This window comes from Varanus komodoensis, unplaced genomic scaffold, assembly GCF_004798865.1.
Source record: "Varanus komodoensis strain SLA01 unplaced genomic scaffold, ASM479886v1 scaffold26, whole genome shotgun sequence".
Taxonomy (NCBI): domain Eukaryota; kingdom Metazoa; phylum Chordata; class Lepidosauria; order Squamata; family Varanidae; genus Varanus; species Varanus komodoensis.
Window position 1 is genome coordinate 4,664,564 of NW_025335684.1, and position 11,283 is coordinate 4,675,846.

The following is an 11,283-nucleotide window of genomic DNA, read 5'->3' on the forward strand; positions in this document are numbered from 1 at the left end:
GGAGGAGGAGGAGGAGGAGGAGGAGGAGGAGGAGATGCCTTGGCTACCTTCCTCCCTGAAGGAGCAAGAGCAGCTGGGGACAACTGTGGTGAGAAGGTGATGGACCCACGGAAGGAGAATCCAGGGAAGGTGCCTTCAAAAACCTGGAGCTGACATTGACCATTTATGACTGGTCACCCTGAGAAGCTTCCAGACAAGTCATATTGTCTCCAAGGGGGGGGGGATATTGGAAGGAGCCGCTCTTCCTTCGCGTGCCTGGGCTGTGATCCTTACCTAAGAGGAAGTCTCATGGACTCAGCAGGGCTTGCTTCACGATAGGGTTGCGCTACTAAGGCTGATTCCAGCCTGGGTTGGGGTCTGCATCAGGGTGGGCTTAAGAACAACACCTGGTGGGTTAGGCATACTTCTCACCTCCTTTAGCTTCCCACTGGTGAAGGTCGGTGAAAGCACGGTACGGATCCTCTTCCACTGCTCATCTTCAGCTGTCGAAACGGCCTTGGACAACTTGCCAGTTGGGCCAAATCTCTGAAAGAAGAGAGGCTGCTGTGATGGTCGTTCTTTGGACAAGTCCATGGAAAGCACTCCAAGGCACAGAGCGCGCTCAGAAATTACTCTTTCTTGGCTCTCAGGAGGGAGCCATTCTCATCTTGACACTTCCGTAGGTGGCATGAAGTCACCGGCTTTTCATATTGCAGTTGAGCTACTCTGAAGGACATTGTCCCCTGGCCAGCCCTGGAAGAAGGTTGGCTGTCTGGCCAGCTCCTGTACACAGAACGGTGGGGCACCACCTGATGGTTCAACCCAGGCAGCAAAACATCTGGGGGGCGGGGACTCTGCTGCCTGCCCAGGTCCTGTAATTTATGAGCTATCCTTCAAAGCCCCACAACTGACCCAACAACAAACTGCCATCTGACACAGCAAGGAAAGGCTTTGCTGTTTGGTGGCGGGGGGGGGGGGTAGGAGCACCCTGGGGATGCCTTGCAGGAGGGAAAATGGCCGACCTCCTCCTTGAGGCCCCTGACTGGGAGCGGAGGATACGCCTCACTGCAACATCGGTTACTGTTCCCGTTGTGATGGCTGGCTTTGTCCCTGTGGACACCAGACGCTGCTGGGAGAATCCAATGGCTAAGAGCCCCAGTCAAAAAGAGAATTTACCCGCCGATTCGTGAAGGTGGAAAAGCATTCTTTCACCAGGACTATTTTGATGAGTGCTGGATCAGTAATGGCCAACACAGGTTGCCGCCCATCAAAAAACCTAGGAGAAGCATTCATTGCCTAAGTGACTTTCCACCATTGTTGGAAAAACAAGAAACTATTGCTGAAAATGAACACCTTCACTTAGTTCTTCGCCACATCCTGGAAGCTAATGGCTCCTTTACTGGGTCTACAGTAAGCCCATTCGTCTGGATTCGCACAGCAAGTTAAGAAGTTGCCTCTCTGGGATCTGTCTTGTTCTACCCTCACTGGAGCAGGGCTTTTACATAGTGAGTAGAGCACCTGCTTGCATGCAGGAAGTCCCAGGATCAACCCTCAGTGTGGGGCGATAAAAGAACCCTGCCTGGGATCTGGAGAGTCGCTGCCAGCCAGAGTCAGCAATACAGAGCCAGGTGGACCAAGAGCTAGGCAATCCCCTGCCAATGGAGTCCAGTGCTCCAACATCAGCAGGGCAGTGAATCTACTCCAGGGCGTAGCCTGGACTTTAAAGGAGCTAGCCGTACTGCTGAACTTGTCTGAGTTAGGTTCCACACCATGGGATGCTCCTCAAAGTTCAGGCTACAATCCAGAGTGGAAACACCACAGTACTGGACTTATCCATCTCCACTACTTCCCGTGTTCACTCCACTCCGCCATTCCTGGCTGGTAGAAGACATGAAAAAGTCAAATCCTTATCCTCCTTGCAAATCCCTCAGATTTTCAAATGTGTGGGATCCAGAACAGGGTCATGATGACTTCAGAATACACTGCCAAGAATACACCAAATGCTTTGAAGTTTGAATTGCAACCCACCCAGGGAGCTGTTTGGCTAATGGAGTGGGGTGTAAATCTCTAAATCAATCAATCAACCAATCAATCAAGAGCTCATGTGCTTGGGCGTTGCAGTAGACAGAGATAATACCTCTGGTGCATCATGTTTAATTACTTAATTCATAGGTCCATTGGTTCCAAAAATTTTACCTGACTAAAAAGCAAATGTAATAAAGCCAGGAAGCAATATGTCCACCTGTACCTTCACCACAGCAAAAAAATGTGGATTAAAAATGGCTGGTTAAAGCACTAAGCAGGCTGAACTTGGCCTGTTTTGTGCATTAACATATTAACACTGCCATTTGAGGGTCCTCTTTCCCCCCATCTGCCTCCCAGTGCACTACAGTATGCAGCTCACAGTGGAATCTGGAAGGCAAAAAATACCCCCCCCCCGGTCTGCCCAGAGCTGGTTATTCACATTTTAATATTTTCCCATTTCTTAATACAGTAACACACAAGAACAAAATTAACTCCGAGTCTCAATTTGCAGCCTGCATCATTGAAAATTTGCCCTTTCCAATTAACCAGTGAATACTCGAGTGGATTAATCTACCAATTTATTGGACTGAAGTTTACAAACACGCCCAACACAAAGAAACATGTACTCACCTCCAGGTGCTTCCATATTTTTTAAAACACTCCTTATCAACTTCCACTTGTCCCTGTAACAGAAATGTTTGTGGAGAGTTAAAAATGCTGAGCAGTATCTACACAGGAGCAACAAGAAGGCAATTCAGGTTCAAGAGCAAGCATCACTAGCTTTCCAGTGTCCAGTAGCAAGTATAGTTTTTTGGAGCCATGCCAAGGCCCATCCCAGAAAAGCAAGATGGCCACCAAAAAGGGATGCAAAGGTTTTTTTTTTTTTTTTGCTTGTTTATATTCTACATCCATATTTCAACACTGCATTCAATAAATTGTACATCATCTTTAATGCATATGATTTTGGTTCTTAGTAAGTATCCTTGAAACTAAAACAAGTTCCCTCAACTGGACTGGGCTGCAAGGGATTGATTCCCAGCCTGGAGTTGCTGGAATCTATTGCAATCATTATCTGCCAGAAAATTCCACACATCTGTTCAAATTCTAAGCGGCTGGTCACCTGCACTGAGGGGGAAAACATCAGGATACTGTGATACTTTCCCAGGGCTGCAGATGTGCCAAAATTAACAGAAATGTTTAAGCCTGTGTAATGCTGTTCCACCCAAGTAGCAGGGTCGGAGGTTTGTTCTCTTTCCCCATTGCAAGATGAGCTTTTCCTGCTTGTTCTGTGCAGTTGGGCTAGAAAGTAGGAGATGGGTACAAACCCATGGGGTTTCCAGGTTTATGGAATCCCCTCCTCTTTCTCCAAACTATTAATTTATCATGACTGCATTACACCTTTCTTCATCTTGCAGGAAGTCCAAGGCCACCTACAAGGTTCTCCTTCCATTCTCACAACAACTCTTGACAGGGAGCAGAGGCTGAAAGCAGTAAGTGGCCCACAGACACCCAAGGAACAGGACAGCTGAGAGGACTGCCGCCTTGATCTCCCAAGTCCCTCTTAACACTGATCCTCTGATCATTTGGTGGTCTCCCAACTTTTGTGCATTCCCCCCACCCCATCCTAAAGGGTTACAACAGCTATCCTACGATTTTGTGACCAGCAGGAAACACCTGAAGCTAAAATAGGTGGGTATGTTTGGTACTTTGGCCCTGCCCAGTTATGTCCCCAGATGTTCCTCCAGAATAAAACACAATCATCAAACTGAAAAAGGCTTTCCCCCTTCGGAGTAGGACTACCAACACGGCCCCACACTGGAAGAGGCATCTCAGAGATTCATTGTTAATCTCGGTGTGTCTTAAGTTTCTGTTTTCTAGGCCACCCTCAGTGGCTCAGTTAGATGCAGCAGGATGCCGTTGTGAGCAAACACGCTTGACTTTCAGGCTCGTCGATTTTCCTCTCCCTTTTTATTATTTTATTAAAACATTTTTATGCCGCCCCATTCGCCGAAGCCTCGGGGCGGCTTACAACAATAAGGGCCCAGAGTCCAGCAGGGACACAAATGCAGACTCGGAGCTAAGGAAACACTGCTGCTCACAGAGAATGAGCCCTTGGAGAAGTGAAGGTGTCCTTGTGTCCAGGAGAGAAGCTACCCTTTTGTAGGAAGCGGCAACATCTGAGAAGGGGCTTCTGAACCCTTTTGAAAACATCCAGAGTTAAACCAAGTCACAGCTCCATGATTCTGTGGACTCAAGCATGAAAGGTTTGGCCTGGGTGCAGAGAAATCCAAGTGGCTTGCACACTAGGAGTTCTCCATGTTTTCACAATATCTGGCTGGCCCTCTTTCAGTGAGCTCTGTGGATTCCTGCTTTAGACGAGGGAATCTCTGCTTCCCCTGGGACCGGAGAAGGAAAGGCAAGATGCTTCTCTTTCTGAGCCATCCACCATTCCCCATGATATCCGAACTTGAGCAAAGAACTATGGCTTGTTTAAGTCCTTGTTTATGCCCTGAACAACATAGCCAATGGAGGGATGATGGGAATTGTAGGCCTAAACAACTAGAGGGCCACAAGCAGCCCTCCCCAGGGCCAAGCTTTAGATTGAGAACATGTCAAGATCCCTAACCTAACCACAGTTCAATCCTGGCTTGCATAGTTGAAACAAGCCACAGTTGCCTGAATTTGGATGCCATTCAGAACTGTGGCAAGTTTTCAGTCTCTTCCTCTGGCACACCAAAGGGGAAGGAAGGGAACCACACGAGGTCAAGGGTCTGATAGCACTAGAGGTTAGCGACTTTGCCAAATAGACTTGGGAGCTTACATGGCGATAGGCGAGAGCAGTGCCAAAAAACGGGAATGGTGTCGGTCCTGGAATGTCCATATTTCTGAAGACACGGTAAGGCCAGACTCCATAACTGTAAAAAAAAAATGCTGGAGAAATTTATGTTTTGTAAAACATCGGATGGTCTCCATGTCACTTTAAAGTTTGTAAAGCAGTTAAAGGCTCCTACCTCAAGTTCCGGGCGACCTACAACCTATTTCTAGGCGGAAAAGCCCCACCTTGTCCAATGAGCTGCTCGACATGCACATGGGGCAAAAGCCACATCACACACCCCTCGCAAGTGGGGAAGGCCTGCCGCAGGAGCACCGCAAGTGGAGTTGCGCACACACCACACCCCTTTCCCACAGTGCTCTCTCTGCGTTCCGCTGTGGGTCGTCAAGGGTTGAATAAGCAAACAGGGCACATGCTTGTGTGAACTGGCCCCCAAGGAACAAGGATGGTCAAGAAGAGAGGCACCGAAATACTGCCAACTTAACCAGCTGCTCCGACCAGCGGCCACAGTTCAATGGCCTTACAGGCCTCTTCCACATCTACTGGTCTGTGTGTCTGTCCTTGCAGTCTAACAGGGAGTTAGATTCAATGGTCTTACAGGCCCTATCCAACTATTCTGTGCTTCCGTGCTCCCACAATTCCACGATTCCATCATTCAGGGTTTGGCAGGGCAGGAGTGGGCATGACGTCTTCCTTTTCGGAAGCAGGTCATTGTGTGGCTCAGGTGGAAAACAAAACTAGACTTCTGGCAGCAGCTGATAAAAAAAGGGAAAACTTCTGTTCCATTTAAATGGAATGAGCTTAGCTGTTCAAAACGGCAGCGCTCCATCCTTTAATAAATAGAATACAATGTTGGGATGAAAGATCTTCAAACCCTTTCCCAGAGGCAGTCAGGTTGTTAATATTAACTCCAGGAATTAAGCATTTACTCGGGGAAAAATGTGCGACTTCCCCCTGCCTTCTCCTGCCCCTCCCACTTCGGCAATAACTATATAGTAAGACTGTTTAATAAGCACCGCCGTTGATAAAACTTGCATGCCTGCTGCTTCTGCAGAAATCTTCAGAGAAAGAGATAACCCTGAGGTAAAAGCAATCATTCCATAAAGGAACAAGTGCCCCACTGCAAATAGGGCCTTAAAGGCTTTAGCAAAATAAAATAAAAAATAAAAGAAGACTGGCTTCTCTCTAGGCTTGTTGCCAGCTCAAGGCAAAAAGAGGGAGAGTGAGGAGGGGGAGAAAAATAAAAATGCTGCATGAACATATTTATTGCTGAGAAATCAAAGCAGAGCCAAGAGTTACAGCCTGAATTGGGTTTTCATTAAGGGAGTTCTTTGTTTGGGTTTTGTTTCTCCCCCTCCTCTTGATGTTCGGCTGGTGGTGTGCCAGAACAGATTTTTGTATTTACTTTTGAGGAAGTCTCTCTGGATTTTACCCAGAGGATTACAACTTTCTGCCCACTGCAGACCACTTGTTCTTTTATGGTGAACTTAATTAACTCAAAATTCATTTCATGCACTCTGCAGTGGAACAAATGCTTGGCATGCAGACGTCCTGAGTTTGATTCCTGGTGTTTCCAGTTGAAAAGGCTTCAGATAGCAGATTATCAAATGTAAGGATGTTTCTTTGAAGAACAAAGCTAAGTTCATCCATATTATTGTATTCCTACTCACTATGTGTGGGTCAGAATCATAGAAAAGTAGAGTTGGAAGGGGCCATGAAGGCCATCAAGTCCAGCCCCATGCTGTTGCGGGACACCACATTACACCATCCCACTAAGGTGGCTGTCCAGTTGCTTTCTGAATGTCTCTGGTGTGGGAGAGCCCACCTCATCTCTAAGCAGCAGGACCCAAGAGAAACCTGGACAGTGAGGAAAGCTGATGGGAAGAAGATGGATGAATTCAAAACATTGTGCTGGAAAAGGGCTTTGTGAATGACAAAACATCTAACAGGTGGGTCCAAGATCAAATCAAGCCAGAGTTTTCCCTGGAAGCAAAACTGACAAAACTGAGGTTGCCATATTTTGGACACGTCATGAGAAGGCAAGATGACCTGTGGAAGAAAATCTTGCTAGGGAGAGGAAAAGCCAGGAAACAAAGAAGAGAGAACCGAAGAGGAGGTGGCTTCATTTCGAAGGGCAACCACAGCCCTGAGTCAACAAGAGCTTAGCAGGGCTGTCAACGGCCAGGTCTTTTGGAGACTGTTCTTCCATAGAGTCACCATAAGTTGAAAGGATTTGATGGTATGTAACAACAACAACCCAGGTGACAGAAGTACTTCCATCTGAGACATCAAAGAACATCTAGCTTTTCAATTCCAGTTTAAAGCTTAAAACACTACACAACTGTGGTCCAGCTACAGCTGATCTAGGTGTACAGACTACCTGGTCCCCATCAGCTGTACCAGGGCAACTTTTCCAGCATTTCTGCTTAAATAATACCAATTATTCTCAAAACTGCATCCATACACACAAAATAGCACCTGCATATGTTATGCAAATGTTTTCCATCTTTTGTCTTGGGGTGAGGATGAAGCTGATGGGAAGAGGAATCTTGGATTCAACCTGGGAAGTTGGATATTGGAGATGCTATCAGCATCTTCCACTAACCTGAAGGCAGAAGGCTAGTTTAGGAGGCTCAAGGCTGGCCAGAGGGAAATAGCCAAGATTCCCTGGCATCTCCCAGCATCTGTCTCACTTCAAGGAAATCCCCCATGCAAAGGTGGGTCTGGAAGAGCACCATGTCATTCCTCCAGCATTGCTAAGGCAGAAATGGGGTGTCTCCCAACATTCTCCAAGGGGAAATAGCCTTCACCTGGACTACTCACATAAGGAGCCACTGGTACATTGACCTTGGAGACATCAGCCTCTACTGCTCAAGGACTGGCTGAACATGCACATGGTGGGCATGTCATGAGCGAAGCCGGCTGGAGCCGGGGGTCAGACTAGATGGCCCGGGAGACCCCTTCTGACTTGCTCAGTTTCTATGTTTCTAATAGATTGAATATGTCGACTTTTACTTACAGCAGCAGAAGACCCATGGCTAGGAGGACGAGCGCCCATGTCTCGATGGAGAAATGTGGAAGGAAGTCCATCAGGGCTAGTTCTGTATCTCCAGAAGCTCTTCACTTGCGCCTCTTCTTCCCGTGTTTGGAAGGCCTGGTGCTCTGTCAGAGAGCGGAGCGTGGAAGCACAGCTGGGAAGCACAGCTCCTACTGCTCCTTAGCTACCTAAATCCAGGTAGCTCTGTGACTCAACGGGGCTCAGGCAGGACATTTATATCTCCTGAGGGGGCGGAGTCAAAAGCCCAGCAAGGTGGAGACAACCTGGCTTGTAGAGACTTGCATAAGCCAGCCCTGGATTTGGGAAGGTCTTAAGCAAATAGAAACATGCCTTAAAAAAACAGCAAATAGCTTATTTATATAACAATTTGTTTGTTCTTGGGGAAATGAACCTTCCCGACCTTATCTAAGCCTATTATGGTGATTTGGCTTGTTTTCAAAGAGGGAGTGACTCACTCTGACAGGTAATGGGGACCTGAAAGGGGAAAAGACCTACCTGACAAAGCTTGACTCACGCATCCTTTGTCCGTGTTACGAAATCCACCTGTTTTGCTCCGGGTCAGCTCTGGGACTGAAGTGGCAGCTGTCTAGGACGGCAGCCAGACCTGACTGATGGAGGCCTCCATGACATGCGGGAAGAGCCAAAGTGGAGACAAACAAGGGCTGGATTTCAGCATGGTGTGGCAAGGCCCGAAGTGAAGGTAAAGGCAGGAGAAAGCAACGCGCCAACTCCAACAAGGCCCAGAGGCAAAGACCAAGGCAGAGCCAGGAGCAGACAAGGCTCAGACACCGCCAAGACATGGCCGGACCAGCGGCAAAGACAAGGCCAGGCTGGAGATGGGGCATGGATGGAGGGTGTCACAGGCCTGAGCAGAGGATCTGGGACCGGCAGCGCCACCACCAACGTTCGTGTTACCCCAGCAAGGCGAGGTGGCCAAACTGTCCCTGATCACCCCTCCTGGAAGTTCCAGCTGGTCCCATTGAGGGCACTGGCTCCGATCCCCAGAAGCACCCACCAGCCTGGACCGGTCCTCACAAGGCGAACCCAGTCGCAAGCTCCCAAGGGAGCCATGCTGCCTTGCCGACACTGACACCCCACAGCTCGGACCTGACTGGCTGTATTCCTCACGAGGGCCTCCTGTCCCACTAGCATCTTCCATTTCTCCTCTCCGCTGCAGCGCTCTTCGCTCTCCGTGGCTCCCCTTCCTGCCCCCACCCCATAGAAACAGAGGGCACGACATGGCCACAGTCCTGCGTGTTGGAGTCCTCCTTTTCCCACAGTCCACTCTATGAACCAGGATGTCCAGCTAAATGCAGCCATTGGCCAAGGCAGCAGAGTGTCTCCCAAGCAAGGATAAGCCAGGACTCGAAGTGGCTGGTAACGCGGAAGCTCAGAATGCAGACTTGATGAGGAGGGCACAACATTCCAGGTGCTTTGGCCACAAGCACTCGGAAATCTAGAGGGGAAGAGGCTCCCGTCTTCCCCACTCAGTCCTCTCATCAGCCACCATGTCTGAAATTCAATCCCAAGGTGCATCACTCCCTATCTGTGCCTCCTGGTCCACACATAAAGACTGGATGACTGGAATGACTCCTGTAGTGACCACTCTTTCTGGAGGACTCTGTGGTAGTTTCATTCCAGGACCATGGAAACCACGATCCAGGGTTCAGACAACATGACAGGCCACGGTGGTCTGGCAAAGCAATATAAAAAACCACTGTTTCTCATCATGGTTTCTAAAGACCAAGATTCCCTTGGTGAAATACCATGCCTGGGTTCAGACAACATGATAGATCAATAATAGTAAAAAAACGAAAAAAGAAAAACCCACCATGGTTTGGTCTGTTGTCTGAACCAAGTCAAGGAATCCAAGCGAGGGAGTCAAGTGCTAAGTGCTCAAAGCCATCTATCTGGATGGATGAAATGTGTGAATTTGACTAAGTTTACACACACAGCAGCCGGATATATCCGAGAGAGAGAGAGGGAGAGGGAGAGGGAGAGGGAGAGGGAGAGGGAGAGGGAGAGGGAGAGAGAGGACTGCAGTCTTTCCCAGCTTTAACTAGGGAAGGCAGGGTTCCAACTTGGGGTCTCCTCCATCATACAAAGCACATGTCCCAGTGCTCAGCCATTTTTCATTCCACTACAGGTTCACATCAAGTGTTTGGGCCCCAACCAGTTGCCCTCTGCCCTTGCAGTTAAGGCTTTCTACAGCGTCCACAAATTCAGATAAAAGTTCATCACAGAGGACAAGTTCAGAGAAGTTCTTTAGATTATCACTTTGGGTCATGGAAGTTCATGTAATGCAATCCAGAATTAACTTTGGCTATAACCTACATATTCCAGCTGCTGAAAACTTCTCCCAGGAATTAGCTGCCATCAAAAAGATGTAAGCTGACCCATGTATGTATGTATGTATGTATGTATTAGTAAATTTGACTAAGTACACACACACACACACACACACACACACACACACACAACAGCAGCTGGATATATCTGATATAGTCAAGGCTATGGTTTTCCCAGTTGCAATGTATGGCTGTGAAAGCTGGACCATAAGGAAGGCTGAGCGCCGAAAGATTGAGGCCTTTGAATTGTGGTGCTGGAGGAGACTCCTGCGAGTCCCTTGGACCACAAGGCGATCAAACCAGTCAGTCCTAGAGGAGATCAACCCTGACTGCTCTTTAGAAGGCCAGATCCTGAAGATGAAGCTCAAATACTTTGGCCACCTGATGAGATGGAAGGAATCCCTGGAGAAGAGCCTAATGCTGGGAACAGATGACGGAAAAAGGAGAAGGAGACAGCAGAGGTTGAGCTGGCTGGATGGGGTCACTGGGGCAGTGGGTGTGGGCTTGGGTGGACTCCGGGGGATGGTGGAGGACAGGAGAGTCTGGAGGAATGTTGTCCATGGGGTCGTGATGGGTCAGGCACGACTTCGCGACTATCAACAAATTAATAAATTTATCTGCTTATCATCACCCATCAGCATCACACTCCTTAGCCTGAACACAGAGATTTCTGCCTAATAAAGAAACGGATGTACGGTACAGAAAACTCTCTCTGCTTCATCTTGACCTTTGTCTTCCCAGAACCACCACATCCAACCAGAGTGGAACATATAGGTGTTTTTCCCCCTTCCTGCCCTGTTTGGACAATGAGGGAGAAAATCAAGTACATTTTCATTTAAAATGTCCAGCCGCCATTCATGTCCAGACAGTGGCAGGGCAGAGGGGCCTATGTTAGGGGTGAAAGAAGTTTGTATGTTCTTGCTTCTTGGCAAGTGCACTAGCAGGTGTTCCGAACATCAATTATTTGGTTTGCAGAACAGAAAGTAAGGTGACTAACAGATGAACTGATAACTGACCCAAGAGTTCATGTTTATCTAGTC

At 48.2% G+C, this 11,283-nt stretch overlaps 1 protein-coding gene across 1 annotated transcript in view; it reads right to left on the reverse strand.

Annotated features, from left to right (window-relative positions):
• The window catches only part of LOC123025020 (cytochrome P450 3A9-like), an 18,922-nt gene extending 10,824 nt beyond the window's left edge, over nt 1-8,098 (reverse strand). The window contains exons 1-5 of the mRNA XM_044433423.1: nt 7,857-8,098; nt 4,826-4,919; nt 2,635-2,687; nt 1,156-1,255; nt 412-525 (exon numbers count right to left, since the gene is read on the reverse strand). Coding sequence (XP_044289358.1) covers nt 412-525; nt 1,156-1,255; nt 2,635-2,687; nt 4,826-4,919; nt 7,857-7,927 — 432 coding nt within the window. The 5' untranslated portion in view covers nt 7,928-8,098. The remainder of the gene's footprint in view (nt 1-411; nt 526-1,155; nt 1,256-2,634; nt 2,688-4,825; nt 4,920-7,856) is intronic.
• Nucleotides 8,099-11,283: the final 3,185 nt, after the last annotated feature.